General features: G+C 34.9%; 2 protein-coding genes across 5 annotated transcripts in view; one reads left to right on the forward strand and one right to left on the reverse strand.

Moving 5' to 3' along the window:
- LOC116340145 (ecdysone receptor) overlaps nt 1–12,725 on the reverse strand; it is a 58,374-nt gene extending 45,649 nt beyond the window's left edge. Inside the window, exon 1 of the mRNA XM_031766422.1 lies at nt 11,790–12,725. The gene's annotated coding sequence lies outside the window, so the exon portion shown is untranslated. The remainder of the gene's footprint in view (nt 1–11,789) is intronic.
- Nucleotides 1–24,574, forward strand: LOC116340144. 4 transcript variants are annotated; one of them, XM_031766419.1, is made up of 21 exons: nt 1–434; nt 4,276–4,471; nt 4,838–5,185; nt 5,287–5,381; nt 5,458–5,644; nt 5,807–5,939; nt 6,117–6,259; nt 6,501–6,800; nt 6,993–7,064; nt 7,311–7,463; nt 7,562–7,693; nt 8,204–8,632; nt 16,717–16,784; nt 16,868–17,375; nt 17,547–17,640; nt 17,738–17,822; nt 17,982–18,121; nt 21,031–21,288; nt 21,429–22,190; nt 22,342–22,440; nt 22,622–24,574. In XM_031766419.1, the coding sequence occupies exons 2-21, from the start codon at nt 4,390–4,392 to the stop codon at nt 22,626–22,628; spliced, it is 4,095 nt and encodes a 1,364-aa protein (XP_031622279.1). In that variant the 5' UTR covers nt 1–434; nt 4,276–4,389; the 3' UTR covers nt 22,629–24,574. The 4 variants fall into 4 exon arrangements, with proteins under 4 accessions (XP_031622279.1, XP_031622276.1, XP_031622280.1 ...); XM_031766416.1 differs by having other exon boundaries at nt 22,651–24,574; XM_031766418.1 differs by having other exon boundaries at nt 2–434; nt 21,052–21,288; nt 22,651–24,574.
- Nucleotides 24,575–24,749: the final 175 nt, after the last annotated feature.

Raw genomic sequence — 24,749 nt, forward strand, 5'->3', positions numbered from 1 at the left:
CGATATTAAAAATTGTTCCTCGCACCGGACACCGCACATGATACATTACATGAAACTGATTTTTTGCTTGCATTACTTTAAATCGAACGAAATACTGCCAGAACTTATTAATCACAATTGAATGCAATGTGATTTAATAAATTGAATTATATAGTTTTTTTTATTCGTAATCAAGTGCAAATACAGTGCTGGAAAAGTGTAAAGTGACTTTGATATAAGAAGAGAATATATTTTCAGTGACTTTTTTCCCCTAAATTGTTCGTCAAGACTTGCATTTCAACAGGTGTGCGAAGTTTTTTCCTGTTGGTTTTTGGCGGAGGATATATATCTTTCGAGCAGATTAACCGAATTTGAATTGAATCGAAAAAAGGATTATTTTTCCTTTCCAAAGGATAACGGTTATTTACTGGACTTATATACACTTAATAAATTAGGTAAGAGAGTTCATACTCTATTTTTATCGTTTTTTTTTTTGCTCCAAGTTTTGTGAAGCCAATGAAAAATGCATGAAATCACTTTCAGAACCACAAAAAGGATAAAAAAAAATTCCACGAAAAGCGTATATTTACGTAAAAGTTTACATGTTGATGACATTTTCTTTTCGATTTTATTTCTTCTTCTTCTTCGAGCCAATAAAGAATCAATGTCGAAGGATCGAAAATGAATTACATTTTTTTCTATATCTCACTCTCCTTTTTCTGCTCGAATGAATGCTACTCACTAATTTCAGTTTGAAAAAAAAATGTGTCAATCTATATATAAAACCAAATTCAATTTTCCAACGAATTCAAATCAATATGAATAGAGTATGTATGTAATAGGTACGTTTGTAATGTATACTCAACCAAAATACCACAAGACAAAACCCATAATTGCTATGTCAAAACCTTATATGGAAAATTGGTATCCAGATTGAACAACGTATGAAAAATAAAAATCGAAACGATTAGGACCATCTAATAAAGAAATAATTCAATGACCTTCGGCATTAAGGAGTTCACAAAAATACCAACAACAAAATATCCAAGAACATGAATGATTTATTTGTAGACACAATTATAATAGAATACGTGTAGTTAACAGTATATTATAATTTCAATCCCATTTAAATGAATATCGATCATAACTTTTGTCAATATGATTCAAAGGCAGAATATATATATTTTTTTTGTTGATAAAAAAGCTTTGCATATGCCCACACAACCAATACTGGAATCATATGCTCGTGGCAATTGAACTCAAATTTTCAGGATAAATGAACCGTTGTTGCCATTGAAGCAAATCGAACGGTTGTTCAGTTGAATTTCGTGTGGAATCCTATTTCAAGTGTACTGAGAAATAAAATACAATCGCATTTCGGTATTCATTCCTCTTTCAATCTCTCTGCCTCTCAACTCTGTGCCTCCTGTCATCTTGTCACATAGTTAACGAATTAAACGCCAAGTGACTTACACCAATAATACACATAAATAAATGACAATAAATAAAAAAAATTCGACCGAAATGGTCATTGACTTTAAGGAATGACTAATGAAAATAAACTGAATCCTGTGAACGCACATAAGCGCACGATGAAAAATAAGCATCATTGACATGACGGTGTTTGAACGTGTTGGTATGCAGAAATAATTCCATGTCGAGTGCTCCGCCCCTTGTGGTTTGACACCTTCAGGGAACTGAGTGGAATGAACACCGATGTACACACAAGCCGAAAATGAGCAACAAATTTATCAACCGTGAAAAGAACCACCGCAAAAAAAATCAACAATAAAAAAATATTATTGAAACAAAGAAATGTTTTTTTTTTTTGCGATCGCTAAACAATCATTGCATTCAATCGCTCCGTTAGTTTTTGTTTTCATTTGCGCTCCTGAATATCGTTTCTTTTCAAATGGTCAATGATTTTGTCTACGGATCAAATGTCTAATGCTCGAGAGCAGTGCGCGCTGATGCTGATCTATTCATGCACTCGCATATTTTGTTTGCCCAATCGTGATGATTTTATTTTAATTAGTCATTCCGTTTTGTTTTGGCACAACGCACCATATTTTATTTTAGCATTCTTGTGTGTACAGGTTTATTAAAACAAAAATACGAGAAACAAATGTATTAAGCACATTCTGAAGCGACAGACGCCTACACATAAATTCTCATGGTGTGTAATTCATCTTTCTCTCATGTGCGTGTCTGTAATATTAGTGTGGTTGATGCGTTTTTCTCGCGTCTCTCGTTTCTCGTTGTTGTTTTTATTTTCCGAAAAAAATGCCACTTTTATTTTGTACACCATTTATTTGCTCTTTTTTTTAAAGCAACAAGCAATATTGTGAATAGCACGCCAAAGTGACACGATGTAATACAATGGTGACGATGAAATCAAAAGCGAAATGCGAATGACCATTTGACTCGTTCGTGGTGTAATAGCCATTACATGAACGTGTTCGCACAACGCAGTGAGAGCGAGAGAGAGAGAGAGAATGAATAAGATCGATGGTTTTCCGTGTGTGAATGTATATTCTAGCTGGCGGGCAAATATTGCGCGATCGTATTCATACGCTCATATTCTATCTGTCTCATGTATACGCTCATCTCTCGCATAAAAATCTTTTTCAGGTGGATAAATAACTCATTGCGACAACGACAAAAGACCGGAACTCACTTCCGCCGATTGGATTTGCTGATTTTGTCACGCATTCTGAACTTTTTAGATATTTATTTCGCTATTTTATCTCAGCGTTCGTTCTTTTATTATTATTATTATTATTTTTTCTCGCCCGCAATTCGATTCACTACGCTGTACATGTATATATTTTTTAAATTGTATTGTTTTCATCTTTCTTTCTTTCATTCTATGCATATATGTTTTTCACTCTCTCTCTCTCCTACACACACACACTCACAATAGGTCTTTAAATAATTTAATTTCAAACAGAACAATATTCTAAATCAGAATTCATATTCCGATCGAACTAAATGCGAAAAAAAAAGAAATTGAAATTTTTTACGCTCATTATGTGTTCAAAGGTGCCTGTGAACCGAATCTGTTGAGCAATTTTTAGGCACGCACAAGTACAGTTATGCGAATTGAGCACGCCGCGTGTAGTGTACCCACGTAAATGCATCCATAAAATGTTGCAAAGAACAAAGAGTTCTTTTCTTTTTTTTTCAGGGAGTTTTTCCCTTTAAACAATATTTACAAACGAATCGAAAATATCCAATTATTCAATTCTCACGCGTTCTCCTTTTTCTTGCCGCTTGTTGCTATTGTTGAGTTCTTTTTTGGGTGACACGTGCTAAAATTCAAAGAAAGTTGAAGGGGTGTACCATACACATTCTCATTTAATTGTTTGGAATGGTGAACAAGTGTTCGACCCGTCACGTAAATTTAGCAACAAAAAAAATTCGCACTTGATGCCATATATCGTTTACTACATTGTATGTGTATGTGTCCTATGGTGAAATTGATTCATAACTGAAATAATGACGACGACGATGAACGATGATGATGTTGACTCATGATAATTGTTTCACAGTGACCCCAATATTTTCGATGATTTAAATTTCACAATGTTGAAATTTTCTTTTTTTTCTCTTTCTCTGCGTGTATAGTTTAATTTTATGCTGGTTATTGCGTTTTTTTCTATGCATGTTTATTGGTTGGCTCTTTTTTTTCATGAATCCGCTCATCGCAACACTCAATCGAATTGATATGCATGACAAAATTTAAAATAGTAGCATTTTTTTGGCATTTTTTGTGTATTCAATTTATGTTTGGCAAAACGAATGTGAGTTCACTCTGAATTCCAAGTGCATGCGAACAAAATATTTTATTGGCTTCACACAGTTTAGTTAGTTAATTTATTTTTTGGTTTCGTTCATGTCAATTTGATAACATAACGAACATGTGACGAAAAACAAACGAAAAAAATACCACATATAATATAATCTGTGCACAGGCACACATACACGGTATATTTCGTTAAAAATGATTTTGGATCAAGAATTTAGAAAATTATGCAATAATTTTCATGGGTAACGAAAAAAAATATCGCGAGCACGCCTGAAAATTGTTTGATAGCTTAACCTACATTATTATTTTTTTTATTGCACTGTATGTTAATCTTGTTCATTTTATGATTGTTATTCAACCTTTCCACAACATTGCATTTCAACTGATTTGATGTTCGTTTTATTTTTCTTCTTTTTTTCATCATTTTCGATTCACGTCTATCTACTTGCTTGGAATCGGAAATATGTTTTTTTTTTTAATTTCTATAGGTGCTTCTCCTGCCAACAAAACCATGTGCATATGAACTACTATCGAAACATTTTTAGTCACACACTCAATATTCAAACTATATACGAAACTACAAAATTAGCAACAAAAACAAAATGCGTAAAAAACAGAAACTTTTGCCGAGCATATCGGAAGTTTTGTTCTTAGTTATTCTAATAAGGATTGCATCTGTGTTCGGTGAGTCATAGTTTTATCATTTTACTTTTTCCACTTCCGCACTTTCTTTCATTTTAATGCATGCACTAAAATTTTTGCATGAAATGGCATACATATGTGCATCCGGTGCTTAAGTCATCTTTGTCTTCTCCAACAATAGCTGCAACAACAACAGAAACACCATATTTATCATGGAGTGTCCTTCTGAAAGTTTCCATCTCATGATAAAACACTTTCATGTGTGGTGTCTATTGTATGGTAGTGGTGGTTGTTGTTGCTGTTGTTGGTGGATGCTGCTGTTGTTACGTTGCATACCATATCATATGTATCATTCTCTTCCCCAATTTTATATGAACTTCATTTATTGCTATGTCAATTGGTATTTAGGTCAAACAACATGTAATAATGGACAAGGTAGAGTGCTATATGAACGTTTGCCAAATCAGCAGTTACAAGGTTTCGATGATGATATGGTTCGTGAGACATTGCCACCATTTCGAGTGCTGGAAAAATGTCAAGACTTATGCTTACGGGATCGTACTGCATCCAATAATTTGGTTCGTGCATGTACAAGTTTTGATTTTCAACCGGGCAGCCGAATTGCATCGTACAGCGGTAGTCCGGAATATGAGGAATCAACATGTTATCTAACACGCGAACAGCCAGCTCCAGAGGGCATTGGCATATTAATGTTGGTGCCGAACAGTGTTCATTTTACAGAAATTTGCTTGGCCTGTAAGTTTGGACCGCATCCCGTTTTTTCCATCCGCTAAACATATTAATTTTTTTTTATTACCTTATGGGATAAAAATGACTAAGTGACTTTTTATTTTCAGCAAGCCGACCTGAACGTGAGTGTCCTAGTCGAAGATATGTATTCGAAAGACATCCACGCAAAAAACTTAAACTGCCCGTATCGGATATTAAAGAAGTATGTTGGCTCATTAAATGCACATCAAACAAATCGATCTGTTTCGATAAAATTTCACATTTTTTGTTATGTTTAGATAACGGCCGCAAATCGATCCGATTGTGAAGACAAATGTTTGAATGAATTTTCGTTTGTGTGCCGTTCAGCAAATTACGATTCAAACTTGCGCAGTTGTTCACTCAGTCGGTTTACACGTCGTACACATCCCGAACTCATGGAAGACGATCCCAATTCAGATTATCTGGAAAACACTTGCTTAAATGGTAATGAAGTTTTGGTATTTTTTTTGTTTTATTTGAATTGTGATCGATTCGATGAATTTCGATTAAAGAAAATGTCTTTAATTGAAAAAGAAATACTGATGCTTATATAAAACGCAATAATTCGAATTTATTAATTAATGAATATAACATGTTATATTGTAGCCGAACGACGATGTGATGGTTTGGCGGTATTTGTAAAAGAGGAAAACAAAAGACTCGGCGGTCCATTCGAAGTGGATATATTCAATAATATGACGCTAGAAGAGTGCCAAACGATGTGCGTTCGAGCTGAAAAGTGAGTAAATTATAAATAAGTAAGAATGAAATAGATGCGATGATATCATTGAGAAATGACATTGCGATAACACTTATTAACGATATGACTCATCTGATATTTCAGTTTTTTAATAATAAATGCATTTTAATTGTCTGTGTCTATGTTTTTGTTTGTGCTTTGTGCATATTTGTTTAGGTATTTTTGTCGTTCGGTTGAGTTTGATGATCAAACAAAACAGTGTATACTATCTGAAGAAGATTCGATATCGCAAAAGGATGACATAAGTGTGAGCTCAAGTCCGACACATCATTTTTACGATCTCGTTTGTTTGGATAACCGTAAGTCATATTGAGTTCAATATGTTCTAATTTTAATCGAGTTTTGTTGATGTTTGCTTTTGTGCAAAACACATTATCGAAATTCGGTTTCTATTTTCATTCCAATTTTGACTAATCATTCTAAATCGGGTTCAAATTGAACGTTCTTTTTTTTCTTTCTCTCTCTCTCTTCTATTTTAAACAATTTTCTATTTTTAAATATCGCATGTGCCGATTCATCATCGGCATGATGATAAATTAGAACGCGGTCAAGAATATCCAGACAACTCAGGTACATCGCATTTATTTTCTGGTGGCAGACGACCTGATACAGCATTTCAACGATATCGCAATTCACGTTTGGGTGGTGAATTTCATTCGGAAATTACTGGACGTTCGTTGAGCGAATGTTTAGACGAATGCTTACGTCAAACCAGTTTCCAATGCCGATCGGCCGTTTACTCAGATCGATTTAGAACGTGTCGATTAAGCCGTTACAATCAAAAGGATGGAATGCGCATTATTTATGATGCCGACTATGATTATTATGAAAATTTAATGCGTATGTATCACCGTACAAATATTGTACACATTTTTTTCTCATTCATTTCGTTGTAAAATTGTTTCGTTCAGTTTGAAAGTAGTTTCATTCTTTATTCCCATTCCATAAATATACACATAATAAATTAAAAATCACACATTCGCTTAATTTATCACGTCATCAATTTTATCGTCCCATTCTCGACACTTGCAGTAGGTGGAGATGGAGACGATCGTGATCGGCCAAACATGAACAGACCCGATTGGCAACAACCGCCTTATTATGGTAATTTACTAATTATTATTGCAATTCAGCAATTTGCCAGCATTTTTTTATTTTCTCGGCTCACTACTTGACAAACAGCAACAATAAAAATGCGCGCTCTTTAATTAGTGCCTCGGATTTCAAGAGCAATTCCGCAATTCCATTCACGTTAAATAAAAGTTCAATTTAAATGACAAATAAGCGCAATCGAACTGAATTATTATTACATGATTATTGAATGATTTATAAATAAAATATGATTTAAAGGCGATCGTGATCGAGACCGTGACAGAGATAGAGATCGTAATCGGTTCCCAAGCAAATATCCAGATGATGATCGTTATGGCGGACCGAATCGTTATCCGATGACACCCGAACGCTATCCGATGAATGGTTATCGACCAGACACCAGTGGATATGGTTAGTGTGTGCCTTTTTATATTGCAGCATTTTTTATTTTGATTTTGGTATAAACACTAAATGCGAAATATTTATTTTTCACATAAAAACAACAACAGACGAACGATATCCTGACTATATGGGATACGGCGGCGGCGGTGGTAGTGGCAGTGGAGGTGATGGATATGGCGGTGGAAGTGGAGGCATGATGGGCGGCGGAGGTGCTGGCGGCGGCGGTTACCGACCATATGGTGAGTTTATTTTGTAAAAGAAGCAATTTCATTGATTAGAAAAGAATTTCAAGTGAAGCGCTCTGGATTTCGAGTTCAAAGTCACAATGAACACATTAACAGAGTGGCACATTTTATCTCGACTCTCAATCAAAACATGTGTTCATGTATTGAGAAGAGCACATATAAAACGTGCTTGAATTATTTCTTTTTTTTTGCTTTTTTGTCATGTTGAAAAACCATTTTTGCTTTGAATTAAAACGATTGTAATAATAACTAATGAGAAGCACATTTCTCTGTTTAATCTATCTGATTTGAAAATCAAACAAAAACGCAATACGTAGAAAATACATGTTTTTTTTTAATAAAATAAAAAAAGAAGTTACAAAGAACGAAAGAAGAAACAGAGAAATGTTCTATACTCAAATGCGAAATTGAAACATCATTTACTAATTTATAATTTTCACGCAAAATAAAATTGAACAAAAATCAAACGCTTTGACAAACACTGAAAAACAAAACAAATCAAAGATCGATATCCATACGATGATCGGTATCGACCAGACGATCGATATAATAGCATTGGTGGAGGTGGTGGGAGATACCGACCGGATGATCGATATCGTCCCGATGATCGTTACGGTGGAATGTTTCCACCAACGCGTCGCATTCCGCCAAGATATCCACCATCTAGGTATCCACCAATGGACAATGGCATTGGTGGTGGTGGCGGCAGTGATATGGGCGGTCGATATTATCCGGAAAATCGGTATCCAGAATCAAGACCCGATCGTTACCCAACCGAAACCGATGGCCGATATTATCCAACAACTGTAACTGGCACACGGTATCCAACATCTGATAACCGCTTCCCGGTGGGTAACGACCGTAGTCCGATTTTCATTCTCAAGTACGGCAATCGATATGGAGGAGGAGGTGGATCAGGAGCAGGAGGCTCAGGTAATTTCTTATTTTGTGTGTGTTTTTTTTTTGTTGTTGTTGTTGGTTTGATTCATTCTTCCCTTGCGCCACAAATTTTCCATTTACTTATTTTCTTCACTATACTCATATTGTTTGTGTACCTTTTTCATTCTCACATTTCTACACACACACACACATTGTACTCAAGTTGTTTGTCATTTTTGTGTTTGTACAACATATTTTTGTTTTATTTTTATTTTTTTCTTGTATTTTTGTATGAAATATAAAAGAATCTATAAAAATGATTCCCATTAGTTGAGCTATAGTAAGTGTTTGCGTCGAAAAGTAACAAGAGCATTGAATATAATGCGGGCATATACACTCATGTATTTCCGCGAATTGGATTTAAACACAATGCCAGTCTATTGACATTAGTGTATGCTTGGTGTTTTGGATGTTATAGTTGCTGCTGTTTCTGTTGTCATTTATTTATTTATTTTTTTTTGTTATTTATCGAGTCTCGAGAGTGTGTATGCTATGCTGAAAGTGCGAACGAATGAGCACACTTTGCTACTAGAATTACGTGTTTGCGATATTATTTAGAAATCTTAAGAATGTAAGTGTTCTATTACAAAGCTATATGACTTCGGTTAATTGTTCTCCCTCCCCATGTCCGTTCAATTCTCCCTGTCATTCTTATTGGAACGCACATTTCGTACATAGTCACATAAATGCTCAGTTTTGTGCACACACACACACAAACAAAAAAATGTTACATTAACTATCTGGGAGATAAAAAAGGAACACTAGAAATAAACAAAACATCGAGAGTCTTTTCAAGTAATATGAAAATATGAAATATATTAATGTAGATGGTATATACTATTGTGCACATTTGCACACACAAACACACACACACACATCAAACAATCCAATCCCATAAAATGAGTAGATATTTAAAAAAAAGATTCACGTATTTATATAAATAGAACATTGAATGTCGAGAACGTCAAAGAATATTTACAACGACACACACGCAAATGCTCATATAGTAAAATAAAATAAAAGTGTGCAAAAAAAAATCTCATACGCACACAAAACAAACATCGAGAAAGAGCGGGCGAGGAGAGTTGAGAATTTGAAGACAGACTCACAGCGACAGACAAAACACTCCAAAATTAAATGAACCGAAGAAACGATGGGATACACACATATACTATACAAAAAAAAAAAAGAAGTAAAAGAAGGGAAAAGCAACGCAAAATAAACAAAATAAATAAATATTCGCTAGCTCATTTCTTCTCTCTCTTGCTCTCAAAGGGCGGTGAATGTCTTGTTTGACTGTCAAATGCACAAAAATCAACGATAGCCGAACAAAAACACAAAGTCGAGAATGAAAGATTAAGCAAATGAAGAGGAAAAAAATTCTGAGCGAATAACATATATACAATGAATGCGAAACATCAGCTTCGCCATCAACAATGAATACGACAAATACAACGGCGGCGGCGGCGATGGCAGTAACACCACCACCACTGAAAGTAATAAAATTCATTCTGTGGTGTTCAGGTATTCTCAAGGTCATATCGAATGACTCCGTCGCTTCGGAGCACTCTTTCTCGCTCGCCAAATCTCGTGCGGTCTTTTTCTCTTACACAATGTCTGTGTGTGCTTGTGTGTGTGTGTGCGAGTTGAAATTGTGTATATGCTCGAATTTTCTTATTCGGCCGAATATAAACGTGAATCAAAATGGACAACAAACAGAAGTGAGAAGAGTGAAGCAGCTACAACATTGGCAGCCGCAGCGAAAAATAAAAAAAAAGAATTCAGAATAAAAATAAAAACTAAAGATATGGTTTTATATATGTTCATTGCTCGTTCACAGTACATTGCAAAGTATATAGAATGAGATTGTTTATATATTCATATAAACACCCGTATATGATGTAAATATGCAATGTGATCGATCGAGAGAACGTCGCAAGAAAGAAACAAAAAATGAGAGAGAGAGAGAGCTGAGACGAGAGACGAAGTGAGTAAATAAGCAAAAAGGCAGTACTGAACTGTATGTAATGTGGCGGTCGCATGGTTTAAAGTCGGTGACTGAAAGGGAAACAACAAATATATCTATGTACAAATGAATATAAGAAAATCTGAAACAGCGAAATTGAAACACAACGAACTCTAGTCGCGTTCGTACATAAGATAATAATAACCTATCGACATATAATACGAAACAACATGTACCAACAATACGGGGAGCGAGTGTGCGATGTGTGTTGTCTTCGTTCGTTCATTCGTTCTTGGCCCCATACACAAAATGCACATACTGTCATACACACACACAAACACAAACCGTCACATTCACACAGCGTTTGTGCACCGCCAAATGGATATACATATTCTATAGAATAGATAATATATGGAGAATATCGACGGAGAGCGAATCAAGACTGCACAGAGCGAATCCGAGCACCCGATCTCTCGCATGCACGACTTTTGTTGGATGTTTCAAATAAAAGACAGTCCATTTTCTTCGAGAATATGCACACACAGTATATATATATAAGATATATTATGCAAATAATATATATATCTAAATGGAAAGAAGAACAGCATTATAGAATACAGCCAAAATTATATGTGTATAGATATAGATGTATATTAAATGTAGAAATCCTGCTCTACGCCAATAAACCAGACAAACGCGCCAGAAGCGAAAAATAAGCAATGGCAACAACTATGACAGCAATCACAACAATAATAATATGTAACACGAAAGTACATCGAAAGAGAGCGAGCGCATGAGAGAAGAGTGTGACGGCAATGACGGCGAGAGAAAAGGCACATATACAAACCAGATGGAAAATGTTTTAAATGCATAAACATCGCACCGAACAAATACGCATATCGCATTCAATGCATATATAACATTGTAAATACATCAAATTATATAGACTGTACCGTACGTTAACACCAAAAGAATTCAAAATGCTTCTAGTTTAGTACGGGCCGCATTTATTTTTAAAATTCAACTACGACAACAACAACAAGCGAAGACTTCGATTCGATCGCCTTCATTCAGTATTTTCTAGTCTATAGCTTCTCTTACATTTATTCTTGTTGTCTCTTTTTTTTGCTTGAATTTAAACATGCACTCATATATTTTATATATTGTGTGAAATCCAATACTCACCATTATTCGAGAGAATCATGCACACACACATATGCCGTGTCTCATCATCACGCTTTAATTGTAATCCAATAAGTGTCGTTGTTGCGCTGCATTCAAACTTATTTGCATTCACAGCAGCAGCAGCAGCAGCAGCAGCAGCAGCAATAGCAAAAAAATACAATGTTGAATTACACTCTCTGTCCTTATCGCTCCGCTTGCAAAATGATTTAATCAGTTAGCTTTCTGCCGTACGACGATTCTTTCTATGTCTTATTCTTATCCTCAATTAGTTATTATGTGAACAGAAAATATGTGCGAAAATTTCCGACCGCAAACAAAATCCGATCGTTTGACTTTTGATTAATTGCACCAATGTGTTTTTTTTCTTCTTTCTTTTCCTTTCTCACTCTCCCTCCCAGCTTTCGTTCCTGTTTATTTTGCAAACACCTTTCACACGTGAAAAAGCCGGAGGCAAAGAAAACACTAACACATCGAAATTATGCCCGAAAAAAAATTAAATATTTCTATTTTTTTATTTGGAAAAACAAAATAATCTTATTTGAAAGCAACTGCAAATCACTCATCAACAGAAATGAGCACTTTTTTTTCAATGCGAGACCCGCAAACTGTCTTTAGTTTGAAAGAAATGTAACAGCCGTTGTTGCTAATGTCCCTTTGCCGTTTGTTTTTATTTCTTCTTCGGTCCAAATGAAATGCAAATTTTCGAAACGAAAAACTTATCAAAACAAAAGTAAATTTATCAAAACAAAGTTCGGAAAAAAGAATGGTAATACAAGCGGCAATTTATACACACTTAAAAATCATATCGTCATATGCACAAATTAAAAAATATGTATGTATCATGATATATTAGCGTTGTATCGTGAATCCGTCTGCGTTTCAATGCGCATTTTACGATTTTAATAACAACCGAGAAATGAACGAGATATACTCAACACACTGAACTCAATATGAGAACTAAACAGTGTCTCATTGTGTGTGCACCGAACAACCTATATCGCGACTCTCTGAACAGTCGAAACTGAACGGCTTGTGTATTGCTCACTCTTTCTCTGTCTTACATCGACGTTGTCGGATGGTCTCGGATAGTTTTTTTCTTCTTTCTTCTTCTTCTTCTTCTTCTTTGATGTTTCTTTCAACGCGCGCGGCTTTCTTGTACATTCTACCTTTACTCGTCAATACATTCGCGTTTGATTTGGCTTTGGTGTGTCTTTTTATTTCTCGAGAGCGATGAAATGGTTAATCACGTCGCTGACAACAACAAACTAAAAACAGCAGAAGACAACAACAATATCAGTAAATGGTGGTTTGAGTTCTTTTACTTTTAGTTACCGAGAGAGCTTTTTTCCTTTTTTGCATACACACACACACACACACAATAGTTTGATGAACATAAAATTCGCAATTCTCTTGGCAAATTTTGTGAATTTTTTTTAATTATTGAGCTTAAAGCATTCGAGTGGTTTACTACTTTGTGACTATGACAAAAATGTCATTGACTTTCAATAACTTAAAATCATATATAAAACATTGATTGTGTGCGACTGAATTTCTCTCTTACCCGTCCAATGTTTGCGGACATTCGAAGAAAAAGATGAAGTAGAAATGATGGGGTTTTTTCCACCTTCATTTCTTCACATTTAATGGTCGTTCGTCGCAATCGTTGTCGCTGAAACGCAAGCCTATTTCTTTCACACTTTTTGTGTGCCGATTATATTTATTTATTTACTATGGCACTGGCATAACATTGTTCGCGGCGATAGTGAAAGAAAATGTGACAGGCACAAATCTTCACAACAAAATAAAGTCATGTTAAGCCAAATAGAGAACCTGTGTTTGTTTCTCAAACTCTTCACCAATTCTCTTTCTTCGTCAGTATGGCTGCCACTTACACTCAACTCTCGACCATAAGCAACAAAATCATTTCAAGGTATACATGTAGAAGCAGCAATGATGGCGAATGTAAAATATGAAATGGGCAGAAAATCATCTTTGGCAAGTACAAAATGAACAGAGAGAGAGAGAGAGAGAGAGAGAGAGAGCGAAGTCAATGGAAATAAAAGTGTTATGCGCCATCAGGCAATGAATACGCTTCATAAAGCATATAGTCGCTTTCGCTATTTACGTTAGCCGGTGTTAGCCAGTTCCATCCATCATAGCCAATAGGACGGTTTTTTTCTGCATACCTCTTTCATCTTCTCTCGTTCGCTCTCGTATGCGTGCTGAACATTCGAGATTGAAAGTGTTCGGCACGCGAGTTTGAGCAAACTATTTTCTCTGGTTATTGAAAGAAAAAGAAACCACAACAACACAGCACTTATAATAATGTCGTACTTGTCTTGGACTTGTTAGTGTTTGTTTTGTATATATGTATAGTTTTTGTTCCGTATGTTTTCCATCGGTTCAACGCTGGAAATGCCAATGAAAAACCGACACAAAGCAATTAACGCAATCCATTTGAAAATGATGTGGTGCTGCTGCCATTGCTGCTCTGAGACGAAATAAAAACAATGACAACGACGACAATAATATCGGGAATATTGAACCAGCTCGTGTGGCTCAATTTCGATCTCTATTTTTTCACATGTGACACAATGGCGATGAAAAAGACAAGTTGTTAAATCAGCAATCCATCGAAATGTGTGAAATGTTCACGTAATGATGGTTATTCCATACATTCTTCAATCGTGTTATTTTTTTCCCTTCATTCTTTTTTCCTTATTTATTGGTTTCTGTTCTATTAATACTCGTATTTTCCGTTTTATATCTCGTTTTTAAATGTCTTTCCTCTCGCTCTTTTCAAAAGTATGAGTTAGAGAGCGAGAGAGAGAGGAGAAAAAAAAGTGACTTGAAGCCAACATTTCGATTTCTTTTGTCTGCTGATGTCTTTTCGTTCATAAAAACATGAATTGTGTTTTTTGTGCTTCTTTTCTCTTTTTTCTCACATTTTGTTCAAGTTTTCTGTTCTTTTCGCTTTTGTTTATTCACTTGTTGTTAGTGCTGCTGCTGCTGCTGGTGGTACTGGTGTGTTATATTTATTCAGTATGTGTTTGTACGTGAATGTGACGAACATTGATCGTTTTGTTATATGTATATTTGAGCAAATAAATTGGTTACTATGGCGGAAAGATTCGTCAGCGTGCGCTGATGTTAATTAACAGCAGGTGAATTTTCTATTTGGTTGCGGATTATTGCTTGTTATTTAGTTTTGTGTGTTGCTTTTATTCTTTTGGTTGTTCTTCTGTTTGGCGTTTCTGTTTCAGGTTCTCAACCTGATAGTTGTTAATTGTCGCTGTATCTGAATACGTTGGCCTTTTCAGTATGTATCCATATATGAATTGATAGTCAAATACAATACCCGATATGGGCAGATAGAGAGAGTAAGAACATGTTTGCGAATTTTGGCTTTTCAAACACGTGGCCCAGCAATTTATCTTGATCTGTGATTTTCTATTTTTAGTTACTCTCCAAAATGTATTCATTTATGAATATGTGTCTGTGTGTGCGACGACAAAGTCTTTTGTTTCGTCTTGAAAATGTTAAACGCGCTTTTGCCATGGTCTTGACTGATGCGCATAAATGTATATTCAGATTCAGTGATTCAACTCACGTGAATGCGACGAAATAAAATGAAATGAAGGAGCAAAAGAGACAAGATGTCATTAACATCCAAAAGCTTTGTAAGCCCGCATACACATTTCTATGTATATGCGTGTGTGTGTGTATGTATGTGAGAGCGAGCAATCGCTTTTTATTTACATTTTAATTTCAATTTAAATTAATTTCTCAATGGATAATTTATGCAATTAGTATCGATTGCGATTGCATGTGCACGTTTAAGTCATCACCAATTGACGATATTCAAGCATAGCTTTGCGAATAAACGAACGTGAGTGACGCGCGCTCACTTATTCGCGGCAATTCACAGCCACGTTTTATGGTTGTGTATTGCTGATAAAAAAAAAAGAAAAAAAAATTCTTTGAAGTACATACATTTTGAGTGCAATATATTTGCCCGACGCGCTTCGTGTATTTAGTATGGCTTACAACCTTGTCATGATTAGTATTGCTTTTGTTGATGCCGCTGTAGCCGTTGCTGTTATTATTATTATTGCTACTGCTTGTTTTCTACTCTTTTCTCTTTCACACAGCTCTCTTTCTCTCCCTTTCTCTGCTCACTTCATTTCGTTTGCAAAGTAAAATCGAACCGTAAATGCTCTTGACTTACAAGTTATGTTGATACAATTTCGTTCGAAAGTCATTGACATAAATACAAGAAAACTGAATTAATATCGCACACTCACAGAACGTCTATTCACTCGTTTCGTTCGGAGCATGAATAAGATCTTTCACATAAACACATACACAGCGGAAAAAAAGTGAGGCGGGTAACGTAGATAAAAACGAATATGTGTATGCGATGGAGAGACGAAGAGTGAGAGTTAGAGAGAGAGAAAGAGAAAGAGAGAGACCCCCCGAAAAATAAAATAAAATAATCGAAACAAATGAACGATGAAACTATGAGCAATGCGACGGCATTTATGGCAGACGGAACGCGATTTCTCAATATCATTATGAAGTCTTTATTGTGCCCTATATTGTGACTCTAACTGTGTACGTCTGTGTTAGTCTGTGGGCATGTGATTGACTTTGTATATATGTAATTTGCATTCGTAGACACGTATTGTGTGTGAAATTCGGCACCGAATTATATTTGCGCAAAACAATGTAATACTTTTGGGCATGGAGAGAAAACCAGCACAAACATATGAATGAGCACATTGCAATGATTTCATGATTTCATCAATCTTTTCTTTCTGAACAACATATATAATACATTTTTCTTTTGTTGTTGTTGTTTCATTTGGGTTGTCGATCTTAAATTTCGACCGCATTTTCAAATATCAATGTTTCAATATTTATATAGGCTATGACCGATATGGGCCACCGCCGATGTATGATCGAGGTTATAATCGATTTAATCAACGAGATCCTGTAAGTTCTGACTTTAAAATATTTTCTCGCATAAATCGATGTCGATTGCATAATTTTCATTGTCTTTGTCATTCGTAACACAGTATTACTATGAACGTGCAAGACCTGGAGCCGCATTTCCACCATATGAAATTCCATATCGTCCAAGTGTTGGTATGGGCTATGATAATTCGGTGAATAGCCAATTTGGTGATGGTTTCGGTGGTTATGGACCACCACGACCGGCATCACGTTGTGAAGATGCCGATACATTCAAACAGATTGGATCAAGGCAACGTATACGACGTCAATACATTCGACGCATAATACCAGCACCATCGCTATTGCATTGTCAACGTGAATGCATCGAAGCTAAAGATTTTGTATGCCGTAGCTTTAACTATCGCGATACATCGTTGTTATATGAAAATGATGCAGCTGCATCGAACAATGCTGGCCGTGAACGTGAACGCGAAGTAACCAATTGTGAACTAAGCGACCGAGATACAAGGGAATTAGATATGCACAATCCAACCAATTTCGATACGAGTAGCTTTGACTATTATGAACGCAGTAATGCTAGAAGTGGTTCCGACAGTGAATGCTTAGATGGTGAGTAATTGATGAATGACGTTCGTTTTTTTTGTTTTTGTATCGTTTTTTTATTCTTTTTACATTCATTTTGCAATGAATGACGCGCGTTCAATGTTAAATTATTGCATCGTCTTTGTTGCTTGTTTGCTTGCTTTTTTATAAAAAAAATTTCACAATATTTACACGCAGTTTCACAAACTTGCAATGAAGATGGTATGGAATTCACGCTGAGAACACCGGAAGGATTTTATGGGCGAATTTATACATACGGATTTTATGATCGGTAAGATAGCTTATTTAGAAAAGAAGTGAGGGAGAGACATAGAGAGAGAAGGAGATAGAGATAGAAAACTATATTTTATGCGTTTGCATATTTCTAGGTGTTTCTTCCGTGGAAGTGGAGGTACTGTGAATGTTCTTCGAATCAGCGGCACTCAAGGTTATCCGGAATGTGGCACACAAAGGGTAAGGCAATATTAAACTAGATCATATACCAAGTATGTATGTACAGACAATGTATGTATTTCACTTATGTACGAAACGTGAAAGATGCAATAAAACGCACATATGTACGTATTGTCACTGCTATTTTGATGTGATTATTGTTATTTTTATTATTTGCAGTACGGTGACACAATGACGAACATTGTGGTTGTGCAATTCTCCGATAATGTACAAACTGGTCGTGATAAGCGTTTCAACTTGACTTGCATATTCCGTGGTCCGGGCGAGGCAGTCGTTACATCTGGATACATTGGGGCTGGGTAAGAAATTCATGTGCATGGTCATTGTGTGTGTGTTGCAACAATTTTTATTTAACCGATAAACTGTTCTCTCGTCTATTGTCTCTCGCACCAACCAAGAGACTATGACGATGATGAACAACAACAAAATTGATGGTCGCCATTGAATGAACTAGTTTATGTTTGAGTAGAATCTATATAGACAATCATACACAGAGAGAGATGGAGAGAAAGAGAAAGAGCTTAAAGGATGAATATGATTACAATTTCACCCCGATTCGTTTGGAATTGATAATAATTTTATTGAAGTTGAAAGTTGAATAGAATATAGAGTGATCGTAATAGAGTTGATTATTGTTAGTTTTGTTTGTTGTCATTTTGAGTAAATAGATGTGTTCAGTTTGTGCAAGAAAAAAATAAAAATAAAATTTATTGTACTGTGTTGTGTAGCGTGAAGGCAATGCGCGCGCGACGACAATATGCTGGTTGTGTTTGCTGACGCCACCGCCACAACCGATGCCGCCGTCGCTGTCATTGCCGCCAATTTAATTTTTTGTCATTCATGGATTTGTAACTGACCTAGTTTATAGCATTTTATTTCTCTTTTCTTATCTCTCTGTTAGTGTTCTTTTCGCTTTTCGCTTAATTCGTAGATATCAATGTTTATTTATTTATTTTATACATATAGATTTCTTTTCAGTATTGTTGACGTTGTTTTTTTTCTCTCTTGCTCTCTGCTTCTGTCTGTCTGTCTCTTCATTTGAAGTTGTTGTACATCATGCTTAAATATCTATCTTAATGTACACGCTATCCCACTTTCAGCATTTCTCTTCGTATCGTGTTCATTGTAGTTTATAAAATTGTCGAATAGACACTTACATACAGATACAGAGCACAGATAATAATATTTTGTTTATGGTCTGTGGCAAAAGTTGATAACGAAACGAGCACCGAAAATAAACTAAAACTTGCTCATTTCGACCACGTTTTTGCAATCAACAATTTGAATACAAAAGAAAATTCGTGGCTATCGTTCTTGTCATTTCCGTTTGATTTGAAATGCAGAATTGTTGTTTCTTTTTCTCTTCTCTTTTAATTTTCAATATACCATGCAGTCGTCGTCGGCGTTGATTCAATATCATTGTGCTAAGTGCTGAGAATATGCTTATTCACATATCGCGTAATGGAGTCGTGGACATTTCATTCTTTATAATTTTAAATTTAAAGCACGAACAAACGTTTGCGCTACTGATAATAAATTTATGGTCGACATTGAGATAATTCAGCGCATTTATTGTTAAAGCATTCATTTTTCATTTCGTTTGAAGACAGAAAGAGAAATTGTCAATAATCACACGATGGAATGTTTCGTATTTTTATTTTTCGTTTTGTCGTATCATTATACATTCTTTCATCACATGTTCTCTCGTTTCGATTTGTTTTCTCACTTATTTGTTCTTTATTTTATAAACAGCAATCGAAAACCTATGCGGCGAATGCATATTTTGTATGAATTTGCTACGATTGACCCGATTCACTCAACCTGCTAGCCAAGCGAATGCATCGTCAAACCAATTTTCCATATTCATAAAATAAAAACAATAATTACCAATCAATCTTTTGTCCATAAGCAAATAATTTTGGCCATCTAATACGAATATGCGAAATATCAAAAAGAAAAAAAACGATAGAAAAATGAAAAGCTTCCTAATATTGAATGAAAAAAAAAATTCTAAGAAAAGCTCAAATTCCGAAAAAAATCGTTTACAATATTTATTTTTAATGCACCCAACTCTTTTTGAGATAAAGTTCACGCGAAATTCAATCTCGAAATAAAAATAAAAGCGTAAACAAACAAAACGAACAAGCAAGCAGCCAAAAGAAGAAAAAAACCGCAAACAATACCACGCACACACGAATCGTATACGATCTTATACACATATTGTCTCTTTTGTCAATGCTATTTTTGACCCCGATTCCAAATTCGCGCGCATCCCAAAAATAAATGCCACGCATTTTCGAACAATCGCAATTTTTATTTGCAAAAGGTAAATGATTTTCCATTTTTCCCATTTTATTGTTGTCATTAACGTGATTGTTCATCGATTGGCGCATTTAACCTTCAGCTTACAAATAATTAAACAAAACGAAAAGAAATCAAGATACTCTTTTTCATTCAATCTCGATTTTTAACCAAAATTCAAAGCAATTTGACTTTTTTTTTCAATTTCATTGAATCGAAACCAAACGAAACAGATATATAGTTTTGTTTAACTCATTCGTTGCGAATAGCACAACAACCACCCCACCATCACCACCACCACCAAACCAAACCAAACCAACATTCAAAACAAATAAATCGGTGATATGTCAGCAAATCATACATAATACCTCAGATAAATAAGGGTCATTAATACCATTTACCAAACAACAACAACAACAATTTACAACCCAAAAAAAAAAACAAATCGTGATCTTTTGCCAACATTACTTCATCTCTTTTACTTTTTACGATTTTTTTTATATGACAAATACAAAATCCGCATGAAGACGGAACAAATCGTATCGCTTGTTAGTCTGTAGAAAGATAGCGAACAATCTCATAACAAAACTAATATTAAAATGGCACTTTCAATTCAACTAATTCCGTAGAAATTACTAACAGCGACCGGCTTATCCATCATTTTAAATTATCCTTTAAAAATAAAAGACGATAAAATGAATCATTTCGATCGTTTACCCCGGTGCGATATTTTGTGGCAGATGACATACTATGTGTGTTAAACACACCGTTGCCATGAGCTATCGCCAATCGAAATGATGTTGAGATACGACACAATTCTGTTACCATCTGCATTGGGGCAACAGATTTCAGTGCGTCTATGATCTTTGTTTTAAAGGATAATGAATGAATACGCATCCTTTTTAAGAAGTTTTAACAATATTGACAGATCGGGAAGCCCAATTCCAATCGAATATTTGCCGGCCGAAAATACACTCAGCTCAAAAGTACGGCTTATGATCCTCTATCAGAATCGACCAACCACAACAATTGCTGTCGGTGATCCGCTAACACTTCGCATTGAAGCACAAGACGGTTATAATCAATTGACCGACATCTTTGCAACGAACGTCGTAGCAAGAGATCCATACTCAGGACGAAGTATTCAATTGATTGATCGTTATGGGTAAGAATATATTCGCTTTGTTTTCGCACACATTATTCAATCATTTGCATTTCCAAAAGTTTTTTTTTTGTCTTCGTTTTTTTTTTGTTATTTTCTCAACTTTTCAATTGTTCACTTTATTTAATGTATTTCCTGAATAGATGTCCAGTCGATCCATTTGTTTTCCCTGAATTGGATAAATTGCGAAGTGGTGATCAGCTTGAAGCACGTTTCAATGCATTTAAAATACCCGAATCAAATTTCCTTGTGTTTGAGGCAACTGTGCGTACATGCCGCGAAGGATGTCAACCGGCCTACTGTCAAAGTCCAGCCGGTCGAAATGAACCGTCTTTCGGTCGTCGAAAACGTTCACTCAATGATACAATCGATGACAATGAAGTGTCTGAAACGATACGAATCAATGGAACATTGATAAGTGCACCAAAACGAAATGCAACTGATGACAATGATGACGATGATTCCATTGATTTTCCGGAACAAGTGCGCGAAATGATTGAAGTGTTTGAATCACGCGAAGAAATTGAAAATGAATCAGTACCAAGAAAATTGGTTGCACCATCTGAAACGCTATGCATTTCACCATCTGAATATCATGGTTTGGTTGTGGCCATTGTTTTGTTAATGTTACTCTTGTTCAGTATAACATTGGCGGCTGGATTGGCATATCGTCGTTACTGGAAAACAATGCTAAAGAATCGATCGTTTGATACATCGTCGCCGGTTCATTCATTTGTACCATCGGCACTGCATCAAAATATGAATGTATCCAGTCATCAATTTAATGCATCCACACGGCATGCGGCATCACTTGGAATCGGTTCATCAAGTGGCGGTCATTTGAGCGGCATTCGACCAAGTTTATCACTCATAAATGGAACACTCCAAAAAACTTTTGCTACTGGGTTAGTGTTCCCGGTGACCAAATGATTTGATGACACAATTCAAAATTCGATTTTATTTTTTCTCAAATAAGAAATATCCGTTGCCATAAACTTGAATTTATTTTTTGATTGCGGTTTTGAACTTGACTTTCATTTGTTTTTCCATTGATAGAAATTTGGCGCGCATAATCAAAAACGAAAATACAGCCACTGAATTTGATGATCCAAGTGAACCCATTTACACCGATCCATCAATGTTTGAACGTTCCAGGTAAGTTTTTTTTTTTTTTGGTTTTCAATTTAAAAATCAAATTAAATGTTTGAAAACTCTTGAACAATCACACACACGAATTATTGAGTCAATGCAAAGATTCACTTTGCAACGACGCCATACTTCACGTGTGATCGAACTATCAAAATTATTTTAATTGTTAATTCTAACCTTTTTACAGAGTTTAACGCACGATCATTGTGTTTTCAGATCGATGAATAGCATTTCGATTGATCAACCATAAAACGATACAAGCAGACAAATTGCAGCGACAACATTTTGGAACAAAAAAAAATTTAAAAAAAAACAAGAAATTTTTTTATTATAGTTGGCAAAAAAACATAATTTGTAATCTCAAGTAATATTTTGGAAAAGAGAAAAGTTTTCAGTATTAGTTATAGTAGAATTTAGTGTAAAAGTAGCAAGAATCAGAAAAAACATGAAAACGCACAAACATTCAAAACAAAAAAAAAACTAATTAGTTTATAGAGAATCATTGAAATTTCCTTTTTTTCGGCTTAATTAAATATCACGCATCCACATCATGACATAACTAATGAACAATACAAATAGCATATATTTTTGTTATAGCTGTTTTCAACATTTTCATGAACCGATCGACCCCCACCCCAAAAAAAATGAAGTACTTAATAATCTTTCTTATTTCAATGGAATTTTACATTTAAAAAAGCTCATGTTTTTTTTAGATTCTGTGATGTTGAATAATATTTTATGGCGATGTTCAGCGATAGTCCAGAGACTGAATTCGGCCATTGTTTTTCGGTATATTTATCAACTAAATTGATGAATGTATCGCAAAATGATTCCTGATTGAATTGCGCTGATTATTTCTTCTAACCAATTCGTCCCTTCAATATTGAGCACATATAACATTTTATCTTCTGCAGGAAACGCCAAAACTTGAACGTGTGCATATCTAAATTGTGAGTTTCATTCGATACCTCAGACTGATGTCATCGAAACAGTGCAATGAATTAATATCGACCTTGAACAATTTCAACAATTTCTTTTCTCCAAAATTAAGAGAAACATGATAGCAGACAAAACAAAACGAAAAACTGAACATGATTTGACACACAACGCATAAACAAAATGAAATTGTGGGCGTACATCAAACTTGCACATTATTATTTTTTTCTTCTTTTTTTCTCTCTCGTCAAATAAAAAGAAAACCGTGTACATACTGTAATTTTCTCTGAAAATTATCTTCCATCTTCTTGTCAAAATGTCAACAACAGAACGGTTCAAAACATAATAAAGCTGAACTCTCATATTACATCATTCGGTACGCATTGTACTAAACTAGAATAGTTTTTACATTTTGTTCGATGCACGAGTTCTACAAGATAAATCTCTGCTCATTGTTTGAAAGTCAAACTTTATATTGAGCTCATATTTCTTTTCTTTTGCCTGATCAATAATGTGTAGCGTCAAAATGAAATAAGCAAGCAGTCCGACAGTTCTTCTCTTCACAATTTAGAATTGCATACACAATTTAAAACTAAAAGTACATTTATATCGATTAACTTTCATGGCAACTGATTTTCTTTTTTCGATTTGAATTTGATTTAAAACGAAAAACAATGTTGAATTAGTTTTGCAAATGAACCCGCACCCAAAAAAATAAAAACGAGAAAAAATGAAAAAAAAAACAGCAACAACAAAATCCATTCCAATTGATCACTTCTATTGAGAATTGATGCTTTAATCTTAATTATGTAAGAGTAAATTATATTTAAAATGTATTTTTAGACTCTGAATTAATAATGCATATTCGTTTCTTTTTGAATTTGCAACAAATTTGCATTGTACGCACCCCCTCATTTACTATTATAATGATTTGATAATGTATGATCTTAAGATTGATTGACGATGATGATGACGAGGCGGAAAGTAAAAGCTGAGAAAGCAATTTAAACATTAAACAATAAACTACCTTCTATAGAGCAAACTATTAAATCTTAAGTTCCAACAAAAGCAACAACAACAATTCTATCTATACGATTCCTTCTAACGATTACATTGTCAAGAATATGCGCCGTCCATTTTGATGAATGTATTCTATTTGTAACTTTTAAAATATATAATAATGCATCAATTTTATATAATCAGATAATTTTTGTTTTTTCATAACCGATTAAAAATAGAATTTGCAGCAAAAGACGAAAAAAAACTGACTATACCGTTTTCTTCTTATCTTGTCATTGGCCCTGAATTGTTTTCTATTTTATCTCGTATTTGTTATACTATAAATGGAAATCAACAGGTGCACGAGAGTGAAATCGTAC

This window comes from Contarinia nasturtii, unplaced genomic scaffold (genome assembly GCF_009176525.2).
Source record: "Contarinia nasturtii isolate CC-2019 unplaced genomic scaffold, AAFC_CNas_1.1 Cnas_scaffold_630, whole genome shotgun sequence".
Taxonomy (NCBI): Eukaryota; Metazoa; Arthropoda; class Insecta; order Diptera; family Cecidomyiidae; genus Contarinia; species Contarinia nasturtii.

Coding starts and splice junctions, on each gene's coding strand:
- LOC116340144 (XM_031766416.1), top strand. CDS start 4,390: ATGCGTAAAAAACAGAAACTTTTGCCGAGCATATCGGAAGTTTTGTTC. Junction 6,801..6,992: donor TTATTATGAAAATTTAATGC/GTATGTATCACC, acceptor CGACACTTGCAG/TAGGTGGAGATGGAGACGAT. Junction 7,464..7,561: donor ACCAGACACCAGTGGATATG/GTTAGTGTGTGC, acceptor AAACAACAACAG/ACGAACGATATCCTGACTAT.